This window comes from Prunus avium, chromosome 1 (assembly GCF_965620075.1).
Source record: "Prunus avium chromosome 1, drPruAviu1.hap1.1, whole genome shotgun sequence".
Classification (NCBI taxonomy): domain Eukaryota; kingdom Viridiplantae; phylum Streptophyta; class Magnoliopsida; order Rosales; family Rosaceae; genus Prunus; species Prunus avium.
This window is the reverse complement of record NC_142284.1, coordinates 45,754,907-45,779,829: the sequence shown is the minus strand read 5'-3', so window position 1 is coordinate 45,779,829 and position 24,923 is coordinate 45,754,907. Positions and strand designations below refer to the sequence as shown.

Here is a 24,923-nt window from a genome sequence, read left to right as displayed (position 1 = left end):
TCACCCTCTCTCATATATATATAAGAAATGTTCTTTGAGTGGGAGTTTTGATTCTTTTAATATTGGGCGGCAAATAATCTCAAAAGATCTTTAATTTTTAAAAGAGAAAGAAGGGGGTTCTATCCATTTTTGGCAAGCAAACACTCAACGATCAGTTCCTCAAGTGACCATTTTTCTGTATTTTGATGGGGTGCCATGCTCTTCTTCTTTTTCAACTGCTTTTGCAAGAGTCTGAAGTTTTGAGATGGTAAGTTCTCAGTTTTTGAACAGTTCCCTGTTTCCCGCTTATCTTCTTTTCACAGAGGTTGAGTCTGCTTATCTCTTGAGAATGGTGTCTTCTCTGAAATAGGAAAATATCTTTTGAATAATTAAAACGGAGTTTGATCTCCTGGCAACATAGTTTTTTAAGAGACATCCTTCTTTATACCTGCCCCTGCTCAATCTTTAATTTCAGCCGAAGTTATTGACTTTTCCAAGTCAGGGGTCACATGGGTCTGTTCCTTTTGTGGGTTTTTCTCTTTTTAAAAGTTGCCAAGCCCATTTGTTCCTTTGGCTCAAACCTGTTTTGGCTTCTTTCAAGGCCCAAGTTTCTTCTTGAGATGGCCCATTTGTTCCTTTGGGTAAAGTGATATTGCTTTGGCCTGTTTATTTTGTTTAATGGGCTGGGCGCGTTTGATGGGCGGAGGGCGTCATTTTTAGGTCCAGATTAGCAGCCCAAAATGATGTTGGTTTTTATCTCTGTACCAGGCGCACCAAATTTGGGCCCAAACAGTAATAAAATAATAATTTAATTTGACATATCGGGTGGAGTGTAAAACTATGTAAGATGTCAAATTGCCACATCAGCCATCAAATTTAAATTTGATGTTTGGTATTTGACATCTCCCTTGGAGATGCTCTAAGATGTCAAATTACCACATCAGCCATCAAATTTAAATTTGATGTTTGGTATTTGACATCTCCCTTGAGAGCATCTCCAACCGATATGTCAAAAGTGCCACATAGATATTTAACGACTAGAAATAACATCTCACATCACTTCAATCGAATTGTCAAAGCTGATGTGGAATGAAGGTTTGAGGTTCAGCTGTTATTTTTGACATACCAAAAGCAAGATGTAAAATGAATATTTTATTATTTTTTAAAGACAGTTGGCTGCTACTTTCATTTATTATTTTCCTTTTTTTTTTTTTTTTTTCTTCTTTATCTTGAATGATTTGACTGTTACAATAATTATTTATTTGACATATCGGGTGGAGTGTAAAACTAGGTAAATATCAAATTGCCACATCAGCCATCAAATTTTAATTTGATGTTTGGTATTTGACATCTCCCTTGGAGATGCTCTGAAGATGCTCTAAGAAGAATAAAAAAATGTAGAGTGTGGGCCATGACCATACTGGTCATGTCATACGCTTGGAAGATGAAAACATTCGTGGGACATTCCAGGGGGTGAGAGAAAAGAGACAATTTAAATGTGTATTGGAAAGTAAAATACATTTCTTAAATATTTTATTGGGTTTAATTACCCAGGAAAATTGGAAAGTTACTTATAGCTGTTAAGGACAATAAAATGGTTTTATATTTATTATATTTAAATCATATGTAATCAATAAATTTGTTGACAAAGCAAGCAAAACCATTGACCAGCCACCCACGGTCACCAAAATCAATTTGTTGACTAAAAAACTTGACTATTGCCTTCTTTTCTTTTCTTTTCTTGTAGTGCTACTGCTACCTTAGTTTACGTCTTTTTTTTTGGTCTGAACCATGAGGTGGTCCTGGATGGGCCCCAACTATGGGTGGCACTTTTAAGCCTTAACCACAACCCAGACTAATCTCCACTCACACCGGGTCGCCCCATAAGGGGTAAAGTGTTGGCCAAAATGGTGACTCCGTACGAGAGCAGGCTTAGTTTACGTCTTTCAATTTGATTAATTTTGTCTGATTTTTAATTGCAGACAAATTCAGTTGGTGAGGGGCATTTTGGTATAAAATTGACTTTTTGCCTAAAACTATTGATTGATTATGTGACTCTTGGTGTCGTTTTGTTGGTTGGGAAGAGAAGAGAACGACTGATCGATTATTCATGCAATTGAAGAACTTGGTGTGAAAATGGCGTCGTATTGGCTGGTGTCTCCCTCTCCCGCTTCACCTAGGTTCCTGAAGCCCTCGTTTTCTCTCTCCCGCACCCTATCCGCAGGCGCAGGCTCTTCTTCTTCTTCTTCTTCTTATAACCCAGTACCCATCACAAGCAGCAGCAGCAATTCTCCTAACACAATCCCTTATCCCAACGCAAGCCTGTTGTTGTTGGGCCCATTCAGTCAAAGGCGCCGGCGTTGGAGTCCCAGTTGTGTTAACTTTGATCTCAGACGCCGAGCTCACGTGTCGAGGAGCTCGTCTTCTGCATCCACAGGCCCCGAGAAGGACGATGAGGCCGCTGCCAAGGTTGCAGTTGAGGGTTCTACTTGGATCGACTTGTATTTGCCGAGGCAAGCTCGCCCTTATGCTAAGCTCGCTCGGGTCGACAAGCCCATCGGCACGTGGTTGTTCGCTTGGCCTTGCATGTGGTGAGTGAGTCTGAGACTCTAAGTCATCATTTTTTACTAGTTCGAATTTTAATTAAGGTATATATTGTAATTAATTAAGCTGTCTGAAACTGAAATTAAGGTAGTTAGGTGTGGTTGGTTTTGTTTTGTGGGTGCACCGTGCAGGTCAATAATATTGGCAGCAACTCCAGGAGTACACCTGCCTGATATTAAGATGTTGACACTATTTGCATTTGGGGCTCTCTTTGTCAGGGGCGCCGCATGCACCATAAACGATTTCCTTGACCGGGATATTGATGCCATGGTACGTTAGAGCATCAACAATCATGTTCATAATTTTTAAGTTAAAATTTAACTAAAAAAACTAGAAAGCTATTTTAAGAGCTCCTTATAAATTTTCAACTTCAATCATGCTCTCTAGTTTAGGGAATCATAAATAATTTATTTCTTTTTTTAGTTTAGCATAAATGTTCTCTCTTCATATAAAATAATAATAATAATTAGCTAGCATTAAATAAATACTTAAAATATTATTAAAGTAAAATAATATTTAATTATAGGGAATCAGTAGGAGTTTTTTTTTCTCTCCTCATATTTAGGAGCTTCTAAAGATCTCTCTATTTTTGGAGTTGAATAGGGAGCATGGTTGGAGGTGGGTTTTGTCACTTCCTCCTTAAATTTTATCTACGAAGGTGATTGAGGGAGTTCATTGTGGATGCTCTTACATCACCTCTTTCTCATTAAAGATAAAAACATAACATTAATTTTATGCAACTCAAGAGTGATGCATGATGATATTAAATAAATATGCAATTAATATTTCAGGTGGAACGCACAAAGTCGCGGCCACTTGCAAGTGGTGTTTTGACACCTTTTCAGGGGCTTTGTTTTCTTGGATTTCAATTGCTTTTGGTTCTTGGGTTTCTCCTTCAACTGAATAATTACAGGTCTTAGGGTTTGAGAAACACCCTTATTGGATTCATTCCGTATTGTATTTTACTAATTCAAACCGTTTATTATATTATGTAATTAATAATGATTAATTGACAGCCGCGTTTTGGGGGCTGCATGGCTGTTGCTAATTTTCACCTATCCCCTTATGAAGAGGATGACATACTGGGTAATTAAAGCTCTGCATGAATCCTGAAGCCTGAGTAATTAATAATTAGTAAATGGTAGCTATGATGACGTTGTGTTGTGTGCATCATGCAGCCTCAAGCGTTTCTAGGTTTGGTGATCAGCTGGGGGGGTTTATTAGGATGGGCTGCAGTTAAAGGAACCATTGATCTAGCTATAATGCTGCCCTTGTACATTTCTGTAGTATTCTGGACACTCGTCTATGATACCATATATGCACATCAGGTATGTACGTAAAACAATATTTGAGTGTCACGAAATTAGTTAATTACTCATCATGACCTTGTGCTTGCACTGCAGGACAAGGAAGATGATGTGAAAGTAGGTGTTAAGTCTACGGCATTGAGATTTGGCGATTCAACCAAGAAATGGATTACTGGGTTTGGAATTATATGCATCACTAGTCTTGCCCTCGCTGGATATAATGCTGAAATTGGTTTGGTTCTTTTCCTTCTTTGTTCATTTTTCTTCTTTGTTTTTTTCTGTCACGTTTCATAACTATATAACATGTGGCATGGAGCAGGTTGGGCATACTATGCAAGTGTGGGAGTTGCATCTGGACATTTAGCTTGGCAGATATTGACAGCTGACCTTTCATCCCCGCTTGATTGCAATAAAAAGTACGTGTTGCCGTATAAATATATGAATTTGCATTGATAATAAAATTTGGGTTATTATTGCCTACCTAAGCAAGAATTTGGTCTTGTGTTGGTTCCAGATTTGTGTCGAACAAAGGGTTTGGTGCTATTATTTTCATTGGAATCCTACTTGGAAGACTTTTCCCATGATGAAGATGCTGCCTAATTCTCGCTTTGCTTAGCTGCTGCTGCTGCTTTTTTTCTCACGGAGTGGGAAATTGGAACACAAAGGCAAAACAAAGAGAGATGGACAAAAATGGGGGATTTGGTTTGGGATGTTTTATTTTCCAATAATAATAAAAAGAGGAAATTACCCTGGAATCCATTACGGATAAATTTCCCAAGATGTACATACCCTAATCCCCAAGATATTCGGGAATCTTTAATTATGTTGATTTAATGTGGGATTGTGTTTCTGTTGAAGTGTCCTTCCACAAATTTTCAATATGCAAATGAAAATATATCAACAAAAAAAACAAAGAAAAAGGTGGACTCGGTTTGGGTGGGCTGAGGGAATTTGTATGTGTTCCATGGTAGAGAGAGAAAAGGAGGAAGGGGAATAGGGAAGGGAGATTGGAGGAAGGGGTTGTGAAGAGGGAAGGGGGAATGGATTTCAAGGTAGGTGGGGTTGGTTGGAGGTGTTGGTGGCGCACATGTAATGCGGGAATGTGAGAATTTATTTTTTTTCAAACTTAATTGTTTAAAGGATATACAATTTTTTTAATAATAATTTTTTCATTTTTAAAATACCCTTGAAAATGGAATGACTACAATACCCTTTCAAATGGATGGTGTTAAAGTCAGCTGACAAATCATGAATTTTGAAAAATTAAGGTGACATTTCTCTTAAATTTTTCTTTAAAGTGACAAATTGAAACTAAGATATAAGTTCATGTAACATTTCTGCAAAAATTCTTTAAATGTACATATATTTTCATTACTAACTCTTTCTTATTCACCTTATTCATCAATGACATAAGAAATGGATTCGGTTGGGCTTCTTTCCTACTCTAATCTTCTCATAAACTTGTGAAACTTGGGAACCATATAGAAGAGAGAGATATACAAAAACATAAAATAAAAAGGCAAAGGGAAAATACTCAAAATAATTGTGAGCCCTAAGACTAAATTTTGGAAATGTGGTTACAAGTTTAATTAAAGTTAGGAGAAAATTAGATTAGCAAAGAAATCCCAACTCATAAAAATTAAATTGAAAATGTAGGGCTTATTGGGTATTCTATTTGAGGGGTTCAACAATGAGAAGTTTAAGAGTGAGGAGCTTATTTGAGGGGTTCAATCCTATCATCAAACTATTTAAAATATTTAGGCCCCATTTGGTTCAAATAACGGATTTGAGGGGAAATTACTTCCTATGTCATTTCTCAAGGGGTATGAAATGGAAATTCCTTTCCCATGTTTGGTAATCCTACGAAAGTAATAAAAAAAATACCATTTTATTTCATTTCACATGTTTGGTTTGTGTAGGAATATGAAACAAAGTTTGTTTAATTTTTCAATTATATGCATATGAATCAAATAAAAAAATAATGCATTTAATGCTATATTGTAATTCTAAATTGTTAATGAAGACAATATGGTCATGAAAAATGTGTATTTAATGTTGGCTCATTTTCCCAAATTTTCTCATGAGGAGGAAAACAAAACCCAAGGCGGGAGTAGGGCTTCACTTTCCCCCTACTTTCTCATGTGCAAAACAACGATTTCTCATGCTTGAAAATACCAAACATGGAAAAGCAATTGATTTCCCATCCTAAAGGCTCATTTATCTTGAACCAAATGAGGTCTTAACTCGATTGATTTTCTCATATTTGTTGATGGTGGGATTAAATCCCTCACTCTAAACTCCTCATTATAGCCTTTCCCGTTATATTTGAAATCAACTTTTCAAACTTAAAAATAATTTTAAAGTTCAAAGCCCAAAAAACGTGTTTGATAGGCACATTTTAAAAAGGGTCATTCTAGGGAGACCAACTTGGGAGACCAACTTGGGATACCAACTTGGGAGACCAACTTGGGATACCAACTCTCTAATAGAGCGTGGGACCCACCTCTATTAGAGAGTTGGTACCCAAGTTGGTCTCCCAAGTTGGTCTCCCTAGCATTTTCCTTTTAAAAAACCCAAACCAAAAAAACTTAAAAACATCACATAATTAAAAACAAAAAATATACAACGTTTTTCTTGAATTTTTTTTTCTCGCGCTCTGGTCTCAAGCTCGAGCTCGCGTTTTAAAGCTCAGAAGCTTGAAGCTCTCTTGTTCTTCTCTATCTACATCTCTCCACTTCTCTCTCATCAGAAACCCTAGAAATTGGGGCTTCTTCCAATGTCAAACTCCAATATAGAGGTTAGTTTTTTTTTCACTCTGTCTTTTCTCTTTTGGTTTCTTGAATTTTGTTGGATAAATTTAGCTGGTTTTTGTTTATTCTTCTATTTTCTATATATCCCCTCAATTGTGATGTTGGAGAAGATAGAACCTCGATATATAGCTTGAGGAGGGTCATAGCTTTGTTATAGCGAGGTGAGGCCAAGACTTGGCCTAAATTTCATTTCCTTTCTTTTTTTGTGTAAATAGAAAAGTTGCTTCTCCTCCGGTCCTAGTACTGCTAGCCTATAATCTGAATTTGGAATTGTCATTATATCAAGCATTGGACCTCTGTCTCTGCTTCCATATCCTCAAGCTGGAATGCTTCTGATTCCACTCCATGCCACTGGACACTCTGATTTGGCCTTCTCTTGTCACCATTATATATAATGTGCTCCATGTAACGGATCCTTAGCTTAAGATGTAATGGCGGAAATGATTGTAAATCAGCATGCCCTTTCGGAATGCAATTTAAATCTATCTATCCCCTTCTTTTTCTTCTCTCAAATTTGCAGTGTACAGTAGAGTAGGTAGTTTGGTTGAGGGGGTTTTTTTTTTTTTTTTTTTTGGGGTTTAATTAAACAGTATGGTGCGGAGACTGAGTGATGCATTTGAGTGAATTCTGAAAATGGCGTCGTTTTGGCTGGTCTCTCGAGCTTCGCGTAGGTTTCTGAAACCTTCACATTCTTCCTCCCGCACCCTATTTGCAGTTTCTTCTACTTACCAATTAACCACCACCACCACCACCTCGAAAAATCCTAATCCTAACCCTTATGCCAACGCAACCCTGTTGGGCCCATTCACCCAAAGGCACCGTTGGACTCCCAGTTGCGTCGAATTTGATCTCAGACTCCTAGCGCACATCTCCAGCTCGTCTTCATCTACAGGCGCCAAGAACGACGGAAATCGGGCCAGCAATGACGCCAAGGTTGAAGTTGAGGCTTCTTGGATCGACTTGTATTTGCCGAGACAAGCTCGCCCTTATGCGAAGCTCGCTCGCCTCGACAGGCCCATTGGCACCTGGTTGCTCGCATGGCCTTGTATGTGGTAAGCGATTCGTACTTCAACTTTTTTAAGTTTGGTTTCTGCAGTGCATTGTTTGGTTTGACGGAAAGTGAAGGAATGTGGAGGAAAGTTTGACTTTTGAAACCTCCTTCACTGATGGCAATTTCGTTTTGTTGAATTTACTTGCTGAAATAAAAACAAGAGTGATCTCTAAACATTGGCAACGATATATTTATTTGTTTAAGTTGAAGTTGTCTGAAAAGACATGCCTGTTGGTGCAGGTCAATAACATTGGCAGCAAGCCCTGGACACCTTCCTGATATTAAGATGATGACACTATTTGGATGTGGGGCTCTGCTCTTAAGGGGCGCTGGATGCACCATAAACGATCTCCTTGACCGGGATATTGATACCATGGTAATGTCCAATGGCCTTTGCATTTAATTTCATTGCCTGTTTTCTCGTGGAATATAATGTTGTTTTACTTTGGTTTTCTATCTTGTGGTGGTGAGTACCTTTCTCTTTTAACTCCAGGTAGAACGTACAAAGTTGCGGCCAGTTGCAAGTGGTCTTTTGACTCCTTTTAAGGGGCTTTGTTTTCTTGGATTTCAATTGCTTTTGGGTCTTGGAATTCTCCTCCAACTGAATAATTATAGGTTAGTTTACTTTGTATATCTGCCCTTTCATCCGTAGCCTTTTAGTTAATAAATCTAGTTAAACCGATATTATCTGCACGCACATGAAGCTCTGTTTACTTAATTGAAATTGACAGCCGCGTTTTGGGGGCTTCATCGTTGTTGCTAGTTTTCTCGTATCCTCTCATGAAGAGGTTGACATTCTGGGTAATCAAACCTCTGGTTTCTTAACGTACCCTGAAGTTTTCTTCTTCCGTTAAATTTGATGTGAAACTTAACAGTGGACTAATTAATTGGTAAATGCTATCACGTTTGGTGCAGCCCCAAGCCTATCTAGGTTTGACCTTTAATTGGGGAGCTTTATTAGGATGGGCTGCTGTTAAAGGAAGCATTGATCCAGCTATAGTGCTCCCATTGTACCTTTCTGGAGTTTTCTGGACGCTTGTGTATGATACGATATACGCACATCAGGTAAAGCGAATATGTCACTGTAATACTCCCATGGTCAGAAGTTGTAGTTTCCAAGATTTGTGTGTGATGAAACTATGGAATATGCAGGAATAAGAGAACTTTTTCAACGCAATCCAACAAATGATGTTTCTGACTATACTTGCAGGATAAGGAAGATGATCTGAAAGTAGGTGTTAAGTCTACAGCATTGAGATTTGGTGATTCAACTAAGGAGTGGATTACTGGGTTTGGAATTATGTGCATCAGCAGTCTTGCCCTCAGTGGATATAATGCTGAAATTGGTTTTGTTTCCTCCTTTATTTTCATATTCTATTTGTTTTATTTTTATAATTTTTTCTTTTACCGTTATTGGAACTTCAATCCAATTCTTTTTCCTTCTGCCACATACTCACACCAATCTTTCAACCATGGAGCAGGGTGGCCATACTATGCATTTTTGGCGGCTGCATCTGGACAATTAGCTTGGCAGATATGGACTGCCGACCTTTCATCCCGAGTTGATTGCAACAGAAAGTGCGTATTTTTGTGATATGATCTGGATTTCAAGTATTCATAGAGGTTAAATAGGTGTATTGCATCAATATTAATTTTGCCATATTACTTAGCTCCAATCAAAGAGAAACAAAAAAGGTAAATTTTGAAAAAACAAGAATGTAACTTGGAGGACTTCATACTCTAGGGAAGGAAAAGTTCATTTAGGTTTAAGCTTTCTTTACTTTGTTTTGCTTTTAACATGATCAGCTTGCCTCAGCAGTTGCTCTTGTCTTGGTTCCAGATTTGTGTCGAACAAGTGGTTTGGTGCTATTATTTTCAGTGGAATCCTTTTCGGAAAACTTTCATCATAGGGGTAAAGGTTACTTTTGGAGTAGTTACTTCCAACCTTGGGGTACTCCTATTATGGGCTATGTCTTGAATCAAGTTTAAATGATTTATGGGATACTGCTTGTGGAATTTTTGAGGAAGTTGCCAGATTAAATAAGTGGAGGCTGCAAGATAGTTGATATGCGGCACCCGAAGTACAACAATGAAGGATATGAATATTGTCTTTACTATCTGTGGTGGAGAGATGAGTATACTCTAAAATAGACCCCTTTTTTAGTAGGGGCAGAACAATTTTGGCTAACATAGGCGTCAATGTTGTAACATTCTTCTTTTTAGTATGTGGGGGATATTGTTGTAAGACCGTTATTTCCAGTTAACATATTGTTTGATTTAAACGAGGTTTTCCTCACCTATTCTTTCTCTGTTACATGGCATCATGTTTTTGTTCAAGGAAAATTCAGAGCAATCTTAGGCAAACTAGACATTAGTTAATAACTAATTAATGAATATTATAAATTGAAGAGCAGCACAGGCAGTACTTCTTGTTTTCAACAGCCATGTGGTGGTTGTTAGTTGAAGCTGTTCGTTATTCTTACATACATATATACATACCGGAGGATGTTATGTTAATACTACCAATGAACAAGATTAAAGCGAGTTTGGTGTCTTTAGTATAGTATAACAAATGCCACCGTTCTGTTCGTGAGAACTGATCAAAGCTGGTCGTGAAAACTAACAAACGCGGCGGCAACTGCTACGGGACATTTAATTTCTCTCCTTGTTTATCAAAGCTGATCTCATACCATTTTATTTCACAAATTTCTCTCCTTGCTATATATCTGTCCGATATAACATATACGAAAAAGAGAGAGATAAATCATGAAGAATCTTTCAGAAGTATTGTGGTTAAACGTAACAGAGGATAATATGGCCCTTGTTTGCGTGGAAATCCCTCCCAGAGTTCACTCAGCCGGTATTTGGAGATATGGTGGTGCGGTGCTAACTTCTGGTGGAGACGGAAGTTCTACATTTCCAGTCCTCGAAAGGCAAATGGGTTTGGCTTTCTTCACCACCCAAATCCTACATCACATTCTCAGGTGTTTTGGAATTCCCGTCTTTGTCTCTCAAATGCTGGTACGTTAATTTATAATAGCGCTCGCTCAATCTCTAACAAGTTAGTAAGCTTAGCAAGCAAGCGTTAATTGACGCTGGTGTAAATTGCAAATTGCATGCAGGCAGGTTTGATCATTGTGAGTCAGAACGTAATTGGCACATTGACACTGTTTGGGTACTCGATGTTTTTGTTTCTGATAGGAGTGAAAATGGACATAAGCATCGTGCTTAGAACAGGGAGGAAGGCCTTGTACACTGGCGTTTTCGCCTCGCTTATCCCTTTAATTCTCAGCCTTCTCTCCCTTAAATTCCTCACCCATCCAAAACTTTTCCAGCTCACCAGAAAAGATATATCCAACCTTGTCTTTTCAGCCATCACCAACTCCCAGTCTTCATTTCCTGTCATCGCCTGCCTCCTCGGCGAACTCAGACTCCTCACTTCTGAACTTGGCCGCTTAGGACTCTCCTCCGCTATTGTCTGCGACATCTTGAGCTTGTTTCTCCGATCTTTCACCGGTCTCGCTTCCCGTTCCTTGAACAAAGGCCAAACCGCTGGCCTCATTCCTACTCTTCAAACCGCCTTCTTCATGCTCGCCTATATCTTTGCTGTTGTTTATGTGGCCCGCCCTGCCATGAACTGGATCATCCAGCATCGCCTATATCTTTGCTGTTGTTTATGTGGCCCGCCTTGCCATGAATTGGATCATCCAGCAGACTCCCAAAGGAAAGCCTGTTCACAAAGGCTACCTCTTCTTCATCATGCTCGTCGCCCTAATCACCGGCCTCTTTTCCTACTGGTTGGATCAATCTTTCTACTTTGGCCCTTTCATCTTTGGCTTGGCTGCCCCTGATGGTCCCCCGCTCGGCTCCAGTCTCGTTCAGAGGTACGATTTCATGGTCTCCGCTGTTCTTCTCCCGCTCTTTGTAACCTCCAATGTGCTGCTGGTGAATCCCAAAGACATGAGTTTTCAAAGCCATGTTGTCAAGGCCAATGCCACCCTCCTCCTTGTGAGTACCGCCCCCAAATTGGTAGGCACTTTCGTGCCTGCGGTCTCCTGCAAGATGCCTCTCATGGATGCTCTCGTGCTCGCTCTCATCTTGAGCTGCAAAGGTGTTGTTGAGTTGGGCAACTTGGCCACTGATGGCGAGACTTTGGACAACGAGGTTTATTGTCTCATGGTATTTGCTATCCTAATCAACGCATGCTTTGTGCCATTGCTTGTGAAGCACTTGTACAAACCATCCAGGAAGTATGCAGGCTATCAGCAAAGAAACGTCTCCTGTCTCAGATCCAACTCTGAGCTCCGCATACTTGCCTGCATTCACAGACAAGACAACATTTCCGCTGTCATCAATTTGTTGGACGCCTGCTGTCCAACCAAAGACAACCCCATTGGCCTCTATGTCCTTCACCTCATCCAGATGTTCGGCCAAGCCACCCCTATTTCATTTCCCAAAGAATGCAGAGGAAGACCATCTCCAACTGCGCCTACTCCGAGGACGTGCTTCTTTCCTTCTTTAATTTCGAGCGCGACTTCTGTGAAGCTGTCACAGTCCACCCTTTCACAGCCGTGTGTCCATCCGATTCGATGCACGAGGACATATGCACCCTTGCGCTCGATCGGCTCGCATCTCTCTTGATCCTCCCTTTCCATCGGCATTGGACTCTGGATGGCTCCATCAAATCACAGGATCCGACCATAAGGTCCTTGAACATCAGCGTCCTCGAAAGAGCACCGTGCTCTGTTGGAATTCTTGTGAACCGTGGCCCTCTGAGACAGCAAGGCAAAACCTCCTCATCCTCACAAGCACTGCAATACAAAGTTGCCTTGATCTTCTTGGGAGGCGAAGATGATAGGGAGGCATTGGCCTTAACTCAACGGATGGCAGCTGATCCGAGCATCAGCCTAACCGTCTACTATCTCACAGCCTCGACAGACAGTGACGTCCCCGACTGGGGCAGGATTCTTGACATGGAGAGCTTGAGGAATTACAAGGAGGCCTATGTTAGCGATGACAGCTATGCATTCTACAAAGAGGAAGTGGCAGAGAACGGACCCCAAACCGTGGCGATACTTCGGAATATTGTGAACCAATATGAGCTTTTGGTTGTTGGGAGAAGAAAGAACATGGAAACCTCTCAAACTTCAGGACTTGATGAATGGAATGAATTCCCGGAGCTTGGTGTTGTCGGCGACATGATTGCCTCTGATGATTTCAGGTGCAGATGCTCTATCTTGGTGGTGCAAAAACAACAATATACGACTTCGTAATGGAAGATTGAGCTAGTCATCATCTATTGTTTGATTGTCACACGAGGAATTTCAGCAGCACAAACTCTGTGCATGCCATTGCAAATTTGCCGTGCAGGTGGTGCAGCAAACATGAATTCTTCATCCGCAATCAGCTCTAAATGTGGCAATCTTCTTGACATGTATTTCAAACAGTTGGTGCTAATCTTGATTTTTGTACAATCCAGAGAAAGATTGTTGGAATTTTTGTGAGTATTTCAAAATACAATTAATTTATTATTTGATTTATTTAAACTAAATTTATTTGCATATTTATAATATATAAATACTTGTTTATTTTATATCGATTCTGATATCAAATTTAATGGGACGTAAGTTATTTGTTTTAATCAGCCCACAATTGCTATTTTCATAGTCTTTGTTTTGATTTAAAAAAAACATTTTGGTATATTTATGCGTCAATTTTAGGTTGACTAATTTTTTGGTCTTGATTTGGTGTATTCATTTTGTTTTTAGCCTTGAGTTGGTTTTGTATTTAATTGGTTATTTGCTGTTGAGCTTTTAAAGCTTTTAATTTACATTGCATGCTGCATCTAACGGTAGGAAATTGTTTGCAAAAACTGGCAGGCAATTTTATGTGATTTTATTGCAATTGGTTTAATGCATTTGAGATGTAACCAACTATAAAAAGCCTTAGCTAGCGGGCTAATGGGGAAGATAATTCGAGCTAAGTTGGAGAGAGATATCAGAATTTTAGAGTTTTTCTATTTAAACCCCACTTTTTTTTTTGTTCACTCCAATACTTAAATCATTAAGCTCTTAAGTTTTATTATTGTGTAAAAAGACAAAAAAGGTCATCCAACTTAATACTTAACCCTAGTACATCCATACACACACCCGCACACTCGACCACTTGGAAGAAATCAAATTCAATTTGAGTTTCTTAGGCAGCTGGTATGACAGTTATCCTTACACCCATAGACTGAATCAAACTCTTGTCTTTCCCTTCCCTTTTAAAAAATAAAAAAGCCAATTTGAGTTTCTTCGTCTTTGATGAATTGACTTAGATATCTTGAAGAGTATGTTAAAGACTGAAGTCAAGATGGTCACATGCAAAAGTGTGATTGCTGATACAAAATTAGAAGCTCTGGTGACTATGATGTGTGATTGCTGAAAATAAAACCAAAACATCCTTGGAATTTTAATAATAAATAAAATAAAACCAAAACATCTAGTACAACTTAATAATAATTATAAAATAATGTTGTTAACAATGTTTTTATCTCTTTAAGTAATGTGAGGTTGAGGTGAACTTAGAGTGGTAAGGGGCAATATAGCGGGGTATGGGGTGTGGGGTGTGAGGTTGATGAGTTTTTTGTTGTTGTTGTTGTTGGGTGTGTATTTAAGGGTAATTTGGGAAGATAGTGTGGTTTTCTTAGAAATTATGAACATTTGAATTAGAAGTTGGGGTGAGCTTAGAATATGGGGTGAACAAAAAGAAGTGCTGGATTTAAATAGAAAAACTTGAATTTTATTGAAGTACATTTGAGCAATTATTATTTTATTTTATTTCCTCCACATTCTCTATTTTTCAAATAAAGATTCAAGTTATTCATCTGAACCAAGTATTGCGAGTGTACACTTATGAAGGTTATAGGTTGTTGTATTATGGAGGGTAGGCCACTATACAACCTTGCTACACTGAGACATTATCTCCGAGGGGTGAAATCTACTATTAAGGACAGTGAATGACACGCCTCAACTTAAAGCTATTATTCTACTCAAACATGAATGGAGAAAGATCTTCTATGCCCCAAAAGATAAGTAATTTTCAGTTCTTTTATTAATTTCATCTTATTTACTATGTCAATAAAAAATATAATTTATTAACAATTATTCCTGTGATATTTTGTAAGGGAAGTCACATCCATCAACCAAATCTTCCAACAAAGATATCCATTAGAAGAATTGAACATTTGATCATTTAGCATGAGACAACTCATCCCGTGCAGTGCAGGGCCAAGAAGGGAATTGCATTTAAATGAAAGAAAATACACAAAACAATGGTCTTTAGTGAAATAAATTGTATAAATATATATTTGGTATGGGATCTCGCAAATCTCATGTGACATTCTGACTTTTATGCCATCTTACAACCTATCATTGTGTGCGTGCCTGAAATGCAAACCTTGTCCGTGTCCAAATAAACTTCTCCAACTTTGGAATTTCCATTGTAATTAATTACTAGGTAGGAGGATTTCCCGGGAAAATGCATCCATTCTAAATTCTAAATGCACACACTCACCGTCCGAACTAAAGTGGGAACATGAATTAATAATTCCTAATTAAATATTTCCCTACAATATATTTTGATGCCAACTATTCTACCAATACTCTAGGTTTATAGCTTAAATTTAGCTTCTAATTTCTTGAGTATCGATAAAATTGACTTAAATTGACTTAAATACCCTCGAAATTAGAACCCAATCACACTCAGATTGTAAAGTTGCAGGAATTCATCGCATTTAAGTTTTAGGTTGATTTGGTATATTTTTTTTTAAGGGTGTCGAAGAGTACTCAAATATTTTTTATATATGGGTAAAATTATGAGCTAATAAAACTCAGGCTTCAAAAAATTAAAAACTATGTGATTCATATAGGATGTAATCTTCGAGAAAGTAGTGCAGATTCTCTCAAGTCCGTGTCAAGCAAAAAGTCCATGTAACAGCGACGCTTGAAACTCGCTATCTCCTACTCTTACTATAAATAACAATCACAATTAGTTTTAAATTTTAATTTTGTTTTGGGTCCTAATTAGCGTGTGTAGAGAGAGAGAGAGAGAGAGAGAGAGAGAGAGAGAGAGAGTACTGGGATCACTCTTCCAACCCATTTTGGATTCTGTTTTGGGAGCCCAAATTTCACTCGTCCTAATGCTAGCTGGCTAAAGACCTCCCCTCCTAAAAATTAACACAACCAAAAATATATATAAAAAGGCTGAGAGAGCAGGCACAAAACCAACACGTAAAGGCCGATCGATCGATCGATCAAATCGAATCGAAGAATCAACCATGGAGAGAAGCGTCAGCAAACGCAGCAATACTCAAAGTGACGACTTTGAAGTAAAACAAACGGCTAAGAAGAAGGTGATTGTGGAAGAGGCATTCAAGACGACGCCGGTGCCTCCATGGACGAAGCAGATAACTGTGAGGGCAATGGTCACCAGCTTTCTCTTGAGCATTGTCTTCAACTTCATCGTCTGCAAGTTGAACCTCACCACTGGTGTCATCCCCTCCCTCAATGTCGCGGCCGGCTTGATGGGTTTCGCCGTCGTCAAGGGCTACACCGCCATGATTGAAAAATGTGGCCTCCTGAAGCAGCCCTTCACTCGCCAAGAAAATACCGTCATCCAAACTTGCGTCGTCGCCTCTTCCGGGATCGCCTTTAGCAGTATGTTTTCAAATTCAATTCATTCATTCATTTATTCTCTTTTGTTATTCATGGAATGGAATGGAATGGAAGATTCCAGATCTCTATATTCATATATAATACTAATAGCAGAGAGAGAATTAATATTATATGAAAGAATCTAGCAAGAAGAACATCAAAAATTACACCTTTTAGAATAGTGTATCTTTAATTTGGCCTTGCATTTGGAACTTGGATAAAAACAATATAATAATAATACTACTCTGTTTGTTCTTAGACGACTAGGATGGATGTTGAGAGAGGAGAGTCAGAGTCAGAGACATGTTAATATAATATCAATAAATTTGTGTATGCTCTTTTGCTGCTTATTGATCATCTATTTAATTTAATTTAATTAATTATATGTTGTTTGACATTAATTAGGTGGTACTGCAAGTTATATACTGGGGATGAGTCCAAAAATTGCTGCTCAAGGAGATGAAGGCAACACCCCAATCAACATCAAGCATCTTGATGTGGGATGGATGATTGGATTTCTCTTTGCTGTCAGCTTCGTCGGTTTGTTTTCCATTATGGCCCTGAGAAAGGTAGTTTGAAAGTGAAATTACTACTTCATATCATCAACACACACAAAACACAACATATATTATTAATGTACAAAGATTTAATTGGTTTTCTTTCCTTCAATTGCCGACAGATGATGATCATAAAGTACAAGTTAACGTACCCAAGTGGAACTGCAACTGCATACCTCATCAACAGCTTTCATACACCCAAAGGAGCCAAGCTAGCCAAGTAAGCTTTACTAACATATATAAATTTAAGGGAAAGTGGTGGCTTTGACCCCGGCTTCAATGTTTTATTCATTCAAAAAAGTCCCCTGCTGCAATGCTATAAAAGCTCCCTATTGGCCCCATGTCACCTTTTTTTAACTTTTTTCTTCTGTGAAATTGGTGTCTGCTCCCTCTCTCTCTCTCTCTAAAAATTTTGCTTCTTCTTCTTCTCTGCTCCTCTTCTCTGAATTTTTTTGAAACTCATTCAAACTCAGCTCGTTAAGAGAGAGAGTAGCACAAAGCAAAGGCCTCGTCCAATAATCCCATTCAGACTTTCAAGTTCAGTTTCTTCCCAACCTCTCCCAAGGGAGTATGGAGTGTTTAAATTTAACTTGCATTCTCTTGTTTTACGCGTTACTGAGATCAGCTAGCAAGAAAACACACACTGACTTCATTTCTAGCTTTACTTTGGATTTTCTAATTAAACCTTTGAAATTTAGAACTTGCTTCTCCTGAGTCCTGACTTTGATTATGTGTTCATTGTATTTATTCTTCTTATGAACCATTTAATGCAGGAAACAAGTTTCTGTTCTCTTCAAAAGCTTCTGCTTTAGCTTTGTATTTGCCTTTTTCCAGTGGTTTTTCGCTACTGCCGATGGCTGTGGATTTTCCAGCTTCCCAACATTTGGTCTCAAAGCCTATGCACACAAGTATGTCTACAAGTCTTTCTTAACTATTGTAACTATTGTATTAATGTCTTGTCCTCATGAATGCCTCAATTCCAATATTAACTCGGATCGTAAATTGACTGCAGGTTTTACTTTGATTTCTCATCGACATATGTTGGTGTTGGAATGATTTGCCCTTTCATGGTAAATATATCTTTGCTTGTTGGATCCATTATTTCATGGGGAATCATGTGGCCCTTGATTGAGCAAAAGAAAGGTATCTGGTACAGCGCTAATCTATCTGCCAGCAGTCTCCATGGCATCCAAGGATACAGGGTATTCCATCAAACTTCCTCTGCCGCAGTTAGCTTGTTGAATTTCCAGTACTTTATAGCATTTGCTTTATTTCACTATACTTGTTTTGATGTTCTTAATTAATATATTGCAGGTTTTTATTGCTATAGCCATGATGCTGGGTGATGGTTTATTCCATGTAGTCTACATGCTATGCCTGACCACGAAAAGTCTTGCAACACACAAATCAGAAAAGAAACTAGACTCAACTTCATCAGCATCTACAAATCCTGATGGTCTTGAAGCAGGGTCTTCAGAAGTCGTGTCTGCAAACTATGATGAAGAACGACGAATGGAGTACTTCTTGAAAGACCAAATTCCCAACTGGTTTGCGTTGGTTGGTTATGTTTCCCTTGCAGCCATATCCATCATTGCAGTGCCCTTCATCTTCCCCCAACTGAAATGGTACCATGTGCTGGTTGCTTATCTGATTGCCCCAGTCTTGGCCTTCTGCAATGCCTATGGCTGTGGCCTCAGCGATTGGTCCCTTGCCTCCAACTATGGCAAATTCGCCATCATAATCTTCAGTGCTTGGGTTGGCCTTGACCGTGGCGGTGTTATTGCCGGGCTTGCTGCCTGTGGTGTGATGATGAGCATTGTCTCTACTGCCTCTGATCTCATGCAAGACTTTAAGACAGGATATCTCACACTCTCATCTCCTCGATCTATGTTCGTCAGCCAAGTGTTTGGGACAGCCATGGGTTGTGTCATGTCTCCTTTGGTGTTCTGGTTTTTCTACAAAGCTTACCCAATCGGAGATCCAGACGGCGCATATCCTGCACCCTATGGCTTGATGTACCGTGGAATTGCGCTCCTTGGAGTTGAAGGTGTGAGTACCCTTCCCAAAAACTGCGTCACCCTTGCGGTGTCGTTTTTTGCAGCAGCAATTGCCATAAACATAATCAGCGAGCTGTTGCAGCGTTATGAAACCAAGTACAGGATCTATAGGTTTATTCCGAGCCCCATGTGCATGGCCATACCATTCTATCTTGGTTCATACTTCGCCATAGACATGTGCGTGGGGAGCTTGATCCTGTTCCTGTGGCAGAGGAAGAACAAGCAAAAGGCCGACGACTTTGCACCTGCTGTCGCTTCTGGTCTCATCTGCGGTGACTCCTTATGGGGTGTTCCAGCTGCTATCCTCGCAATCGTGGGAGTCAAAGCTCCTATTTGCATGAAGTTTCTCTCTGCTTCTGTCAACAACAAAGTTGATTCTCTTTTGAATGGCTGAAGAGGAAGAAGAAGAAGCTTCAGACTTTAAGTTGCTAGCTTTGATTGTGGTTGTGTATATAATGGCAGCTTACAGAATGCAGATGCTAGCTAGCTAGCTGTTTATTTCATTACTTAATTACATTTATATTCTGATCAATGTTACTATGTTAGTAGGTCGAATTCTCTTCTGTTTATTTCACTATTATACCCAATATAAGAGCCCAAATTATAAAAACACTCAATATGAAATGGACTTTAGAAACACACCCAAAACCCATTTACAATATAACAAAAAGGCTTTTAACTTCTTTTAAATTACAAAACTGCCATTAATTTCTTAAAACAAACCTAACCCCAAAATCTCATAAAAAAAGCCCAAAACACTCAATAGGGCATCAAAGTAATTTAATAATCAAAATTAAATTCAATAGGGCCAGCTATCATTTTTTGGATTTATTTATAGAAATTAAATGGTGTATGATTTATTTATAGTTTTAGTGCTAAGAATAAGTATATGACTAAATATTTCAAAAAATTAATCACACACTTTGACTGAAAAATTGATCCCAACAAAAGAAAAAACTTTAACTGCCCTACCTAACATAACTGAAAGTTCATATATAGGCCCAGAAACAACTTTGGATTGGATCACTGTTTACCTTTGGGGCCCAACGATACTCAGCAAAACGACAGTAATTAGCCTACTTGTCATTAGTCTTCTTTTTCTTCCTTTTTTTGATAACTTAAGTTGTCATTATTATTCTCTTCAATAAATAATCATCAACTATCCTATTTAAAATACCATTGGAGAGAGAGGGAGAGAGAAGTCTCTTTTTTTTTTTTTTTTTTTTTTTGAAAATGGAAAAACTAAAATACTCTTAAAAATAGATGGAAAATTAGATGGTGTTAAAGTCTGATGACAAATCATGAATTTTGAAAAATTAAGGTGAGATTTCTCTTAAACTTTTCTTTAAGATGACAAATTGAAACTAAATTATAAGTTTAGCTGACATTTTGACAATTATCTCTTATTCTTCTCTTCAATTAATAATCATCACAGTTGTTATTTTTTCAGTGAACTACCCTAATTATATTTGTATATTAATATTTTAGTCTAAACTTTTTTGCTTTGTATAATAAAATCAATTATTTTTCATACACGCAATATCCATTGGAGACGAAAGAAATATTTATAAAAAAAAATATTTTCGTTAGGCCCTACTCAGAAATCATTAAAAATTAGAAAAGAAGTAAGAAAGGGCAAAAAGGGGACAGCGAGGCCTTTTGCCAACTAACAAATCATACGGCCATACGACTCAGGCGCCTAATTTGCTAATTCTAATTGATAGTACTAAATATTCCAACCAAAAAAGAAAAAAAAAGGAAAAAAAAAACCTTGAGTTTGAGCATAAAGCCTATAGCTTCAATAGGCGGTCGCTGATAAATTGAAAGTTTATTTATTATAAAACCCTTGGGCCTCTTGTCGCTCTCTTTTCCTCGCGTGAATCGTTATCTAGAGAAACAAGGGCATTCTTTATTTCTTCTTATTTCTCCGAGGAAAGCGAGCAAACCCTAATCTAAACCGCAAACCAGTCTGATAGTCGCGGTAGTGGTCGTCTTCAGCATATCATCAGTCATGGCAGAGGCACCGACGAGACGCGGGGGAGGGATGACCGGGGACGAGAAGCTCGAGTTCGTGACGTCTGATGGGATAGAGCCGATCATGAGCTTCGATAAGATGGGTTTAAGGGACGATCTGCTCCGAGGCGTCTACAACTACGGCTTTGAGAAGCCCTCCGCCATCCAGCAACGTGCCGTCAGGCCCATCATTGAGGGCCGTGACGTCATTGCTCAGGCCCAGTCCGGTACCGGCAAGACCTCCATGATTGCCCTCACCGTCTGTCAGCTTGTCGATACCTCTTCCCTAGAGTACGCCCTAATTTCCATTCCTAGCCCCTAGGGTCTCTTTTTTCTTTTTGTTCGTTTGTTTCTCGGGAAAAAAAATTGTGTCTGATGTATGTATGTATGTAGGGTTCAGGCTTTGATATTGTCTCCAACAAGGGAATTGGCGGCGCAGACGGAGAAGGTGATACTAGCAATTGGTAATTTCATAAATATAAAAGCCCATTCTTGCATTGGAGGCAAAAGCGTAGGCGAGGATATCAGAAAGCTTGAGTACGGTGTTCATGTGGTGTCTGGAACTCCTGGTAGAGTCTGTGATATGATCAAGAGGAGAACTCTCCGCACTCGAGCCATTAAATTATTAATTCTCGTTAGTCTCTCTTCTCTCTTCTTCCTTTTCTCTGTTTTTGGCGGTGTCTTTTGGATTTCTCCCCTTCTTATTTTCTTAATTTCTGTCTCGCTTGGTTTGGTTTGTTTTTGCTTTCCAGGATGAATCTGATGAGATGTTGAGTAGAGGCTTCAAGGATCAGATTTACGATGTCTACAGATATCTTCCACCTGAGCTCCAGGTTTTCTTTCTCTCTTCATATATCTATATACCCATATGCTCGTCCTCTTTGCTTATGTACTGTTTTCTCTTTCTGTAATTGTATTTCTCTCTAATATATATGCTGGGCATTGCTATGTTCCAAATCTTGTTCAAATTTAGTGTTTCTGTCTGAAATCAGTTGTAATGTTGTAGGTTTGCTTAATTTCTGCTACACTTCCTCATGAAATTTTGGAGATAACCAACAAATTTATGACTGAACCTGTAAGGATCCTTGTCAAACGTGATGAGTTGACTTTGGAGGTACGCAATGCTTCTGTATTGTATAGTTGTATGCATGCTTCCTTTCAATGCAATGTGAATTTTTTAGTAAATTGTGTAATTCTGATGACAGGGAATCAAGCAATTTTTCGTTGCGGTTGAAAGAGAAGAATGGAAGTTTGATACGCTTTGTGATCTTTATGATACCCTTACAATTACACAAGCTGTTATTTTCTGCAACACAAAGCGAAAGGTAAACTGTTATATACTGTCAGATTTGATTTGTGATATTAATATCAAGTTTGACCCAAAAAGAAGGGTTGCAAGGCTGCTGCTGCTGGGTTATGGATTCTGGGTGCAAATTAGAAAATAAAATGGTTACCTGACCTGCCTTTGAGATATTTGATTTTTACTGACACACTAGCATATACAGTGGTCAATGTACATTTAGTTATATTATTTAAGAAGAGATAGTTTAAACATTTTTTTTCCCTCCTGTGCCTTATAGCCTACATAGTTATACGGTTTTTTTCGTTAGTGGCTACTCATTATACATCAATGCATACCTTTAGAATTTAATCTGTCAGGTGAAAATAGAGGCTTGCAAAAAAGGCTGTTTGTAATAGTTTTCCTTATGGGGCAAGCCATACCTTTCTGGTTGCTTAACTATTCCTTTCATGGTGCATCACTGATGCAATCTCATTGGGACAGGTGGACTGGCTCACCGAAAAGATGCGGAGTAATAACTTTACTGTGTCTGCAATGCATGGAGACATGCCTCAGAAGGAGAGAGATGCTATTATGGCCGAGTTTCGTGGTGGCACTACTCGCGTCCTGATCACAACAGATGTTTGGGCCCGGGGCCTTGATGTTCAGCAGGCAAGTTCCTTTTTCTCATAAATGTCTAATCATTAGATAGATGTAAAATCTCTTGACCTTGAATCGATTTTGTGTGAATAATTGAATAATTAACTATTGAAATATATTGAATTGTTCTTTTGCGTACCCATATGTGGGTGGGTAAACATGTTGTGGACATAACTATAGTTGTTTACCTGGGACTAATGCAGTCACCTAAATTTACGACTTGCCAGAGAAATTGCTATTAATCGAAGTGATGTTTTTGGAAATTCCTGTTAATGAGTTTGTTCTAGTTGGAGGGCCTAGTGAACCTTCAAGTGGGATTGCTTTTTGCTGCAAGGATTAGGTGTGCTATATCTGTGGGACAGTGAACATGCAGACTATAGATGTTTAAGTTGCCTCCAAAAAAACCTTTTTTCTTTTAATAGTTGTTTTGCTACACTTATTCTTAATGCATGTTTATGTTTTGGCCTTCATCAGGTTTCCTTGGTTATCAATTATGATCTTCCAAACAACCGTGAACTGTACATTCATCGGATTGGTCGTTCTGGTCGTTTTGGACGCAAGGTTTGTATTCTTTAATCATTATTGGCAGTAGTGTTTATGCTTTTTTCGTATGCCAAATTTGAAGTTAATTTGTTGCCTCTAACAATTCCATCTATGTTGTATTAGAAATTGCATTTTTCGCTCTACATCTTATGCGAGAAATTTGATGGTAGTAATGAGATGCCAATGGCATTTAGTTTAAGGATAGATTGAGAAATAGTAGAACCACTTATAAAGTTATGAGATGTGTAACATGGTTTGGTTGAATCCATAGTTTGAGCCATTTTTAGATGAGTTGGCCAGTTATTTGGATTGATAGATCACTTTAGATACTGCAACCATTGGGCATTTGCAAACTCTCTAGCCCGTTTGTGCCCTTAAAAAATTATCCTGCAAATGCATTCCTACTGCACATTTTGAAGTTGACCATTTATGAGTTGGTGTGAAAGAAGCTTCATCTGAGCTATTAAGAATCAATATTGTGCTTCATAATGTATGTTTTTAAACTGGTGTTATTTATTTCTTTTTGTTAGCATATTTGTTTGCAAGTGCTGATTAAAATGGGCTATTTGATTGTATGTAGGGTGTGGCAATAAACTTTGTCAAAAGCGATGATATTAAGATCTTAAGAGATATAGAACAGTATTACAGTACCCAGATTGACGAAATGCCAATGAATGTTGCGGACTTGATATGAGAGTTGCTAGCCATCCTGTGTGCAAATGGATGTTGGTTGTTCTGATGTTGATTGACTAATTTGTGCAGTTGCCCTGGCTTTATTTTGCAAAGGATTGTACACTAGCAGAAGTTGGAATGATTTTGAGTTATGATAACGTGGTTTAAAGTTTTACGTTAGGCTGGTGTGACAAATTTTAAGCACCTTGTGTGCAGATTGGGTACGTATTGTATTTGGGTTTTGTTGTATTTGGTATTGAATTCAAGTTAATTATTAGTTTTGCACATGCTCGCTCTCTCTTCGTGTGAATATTGCGCACAAGTAAACAATCATACAATCGTGAAGGTTGAGCTTACTAACGTTTGATTCAATGGCTTGAATCTGCGATATTTTTTTTATCTGAGATACCAAAATGCATCAATTTACCAGGAAAATCCACAACAACATGATAATCCTACGGTTTTCCCGGGCCCATCACCTGGAGTTGGAGGTTGCAAAATGTAACCAAGTTGCCCCCCACCCCACAGGGATGAATCAGTTTTACTCTTGTTAAGGCACCATCCAGAATTGGGAAACAAACAGAAGTGATAGCAGTAGGAGAGCATCACCAATCGAAGACACGTAATTAATATTGAGATAACCGTCTACGGAAAAAGCTTACATTACACTTTAGACCAACTTGAACAACACATGA

General features: G+C 38.5%; 4 protein-coding genes and 1 pseudogene across 6 annotated transcripts; all 5 read left to right on the top strand.

Annotated features, from left to right (window-relative positions):
• The first annotated feature begins 2,047 nt into the window (after positions 1-2,047).
• On the top strand, positions 2,048-4,724 carry LOC110754625 (4-hydroxybenzoate geranyltransferase 2-like). The gene is made up of 8 exons (XM_021955722.2): positions 2,048-2,570; positions 2,715-2,853; positions 3,375-3,496; positions 3,600-3,669; positions 3,762-3,911; positions 3,987-4,122; positions 4,210-4,306; positions 4,405-4,724. Exons 1-8 carry the CDS (start codon positions 2,116-2,118, stop codon positions 4,472-4,474), a joined length of 1,239 nt encoding a protein of 412 aa, XP_021811414.2. The 5' UTR covers positions 2,048-2,115; the 3' UTR covers positions 4,475-4,724.
• Positions 4,725-6,529: 1,805 nt separating this feature from the next.
• LOC110754560 (4-hydroxybenzoate polyprenyltransferase, mitochondrial-like) lies at positions 6,530-10,051 on the top strand. Of its 3 annotated transcripts, none has more exons than XM_088252110.1 (8): positions 6,530-6,687; positions 6,916-7,752; positions 7,992-8,127; positions 8,245-8,366; positions 8,483-8,552; positions 8,667-8,816; positions 8,962-9,329; positions 9,592-10,051. In XM_088252110.1, the coding sequence occupies exons 2-8, from the start codon at positions 7,334-7,336 to the stop codon at positions 9,659-9,661; spliced, it is 1,335 nt and encodes a 444-aa protein (XP_088108236.1). In that variant the 5' UTR covers positions 6,530-6,687; positions 6,916-7,333; the 3' UTR covers positions 9,662-10,051. The 3 variants fall into 3 exon arrangements, with proteins under 3 accessions (XP_088108236.1, XP_088108214.1, XP_021811321.2); XM_021955629.2 differs by having other exon boundaries at positions 6,539-7,752; positions 8,962-9,097; positions 9,233-9,329; XM_088252088.1 differs by having other exon boundaries at positions 6,537-7,752.
• A 466-nt stretch (positions 10,052-10,517) lies between these two features.
• LOC110754646 (cation/H(+) antiporter 4 pseudogene) lies at positions 10,518-13,024 on the top strand (annotated as a pseudogene).
• Positions 13,025-15,814: 2,790 nt separating this feature from the next.
• On the top strand, positions 15,815-19,616 carry LOC110754645 (putative metal-nicotianamine transporter YSL7). The gene is made up of 6 exons (XM_021955746.2): positions 15,815-16,450; positions 16,853-17,016; positions 17,127-17,224; positions 17,778-17,912; positions 18,017-18,206; positions 18,319-19,616. The coding sequence occupies exons 1-6, from the start codon at positions 16,072-16,074 to the stop codon at positions 19,453-19,455; spliced, it is 2,103 nt and encodes a 700-aa protein (XP_021811438.1). The 5' UTR covers positions 15,815-16,071; the 3' UTR covers positions 19,456-19,616.
• A 1,243-nt stretch (positions 19,617-20,859) lies between these two features.
• On the top strand, positions 20,860-24,513 carry EIF4A-III (eukaryotic initiation factor 4A-III). The gene is made up of 8 exons (XM_021955684.2): positions 20,860-21,365; positions 21,468-21,708; positions 21,827-21,907; positions 22,081-22,188; positions 22,280-22,399; positions 22,858-23,025; positions 23,488-23,574; positions 24,137-24,513. Exons 1-8 carry the CDS (start codon positions 21,073-21,075, stop codon positions 24,248-24,250), a joined length of 1,212 nt encoding a protein of 403 aa, XP_021811376.1. The 5' UTR covers positions 20,860-21,072; the 3' UTR covers positions 24,251-24,513.
• The last annotated feature ends 410 nt before the right edge of the window (positions 24,514-24,923 follow it).

Excerpts from the sequence above, each read along its gene's own strand:
- LOC110754560 (XM_088252110.1), top strand. The coding sequence starts at position 7,334 with ATGGCGTCGTTTTGGCTGGTCTCTCGAGCTTCGCGTAGGTTTCTGAAA. Across the intron at positions 7,753-7,991 it reads CTCGCATGGCCTTGTATGTG|GTCAATAACATTGGCAGCAA; the intron begins GTAAGCGATTCG and ends CTGTTGGTGCAG. Across the intron at positions 9,330-9,591 it reads CGAGTTGATTGCAACAGAAA|ATTTGTGTCGAACAAGTGGT; the intron begins GTGCGTATTTTT and ends TCTTGGTTCCAG.
- LOC110754625 (XM_021955722.2), top strand. The coding sequence starts at position 2,116 with ATGGCGTCGTATTGGCTGGTGTCTCCCTCTCCCGCTTCACCTAGGTTC. Across the intron at positions 2,854-3,374 it reads ACCGGGATATTGATGCCATG|GTGGAACGCACAAAGTCGCG; the intron begins GTACGTTAGAGC and ends TTAATATTTCAG. Across the intron at positions 4,123-4,209 it reads TGGATATAATGCTGAAATTG|GTTGGGCATACTATGCAAGT; the intron begins GTTTGGTTCTTT and ends GGCATGGAGCAG.
- LOC110754645 (XM_021955746.2), top strand. The coding sequence starts at position 16,072 with ATGGAGAGAAGCGTCAGCAAACGCAGCAATACTCAAAGTGACGACTTT. Across the intron at positions 17,225-17,777 it reads AAAGGAGCCAAGCTAGCCAA|GAAACAAGTTTCTGTTCTCT; the intron begins GTAAGCTTTACT and ends CATTTAATGCAG. Across the intron at positions 17,913-18,016 it reads CTCAAAGCCTATGCACACAA|GTTTTACTTTGATTTCTCAT; the intron begins GTATGTCTACAA and ends AATTGACTGCAG.
- EIF4A-III (XM_021955684.2), top strand. The coding sequence starts at position 21,073 with ATGGCAGAGGCACCGACGAGACGCGGGGGAGGGATGACCGGGGACGAG. Across the intron at positions 23,026-23,487 it reads GGGGCCTTGATGTTCAGCAG|GTTTCCTTGGTTATCAATTA; the intron begins GCAAGTTCCTTT and ends GGCCTTCATCAG. Across the intron at positions 23,575-24,136 it reads CTGGTCGTTTTGGACGCAAG|GGTGTGGCAATAAACTTTGT; the intron begins GTTTGTATTCTT and ends GATTGTATGTAG.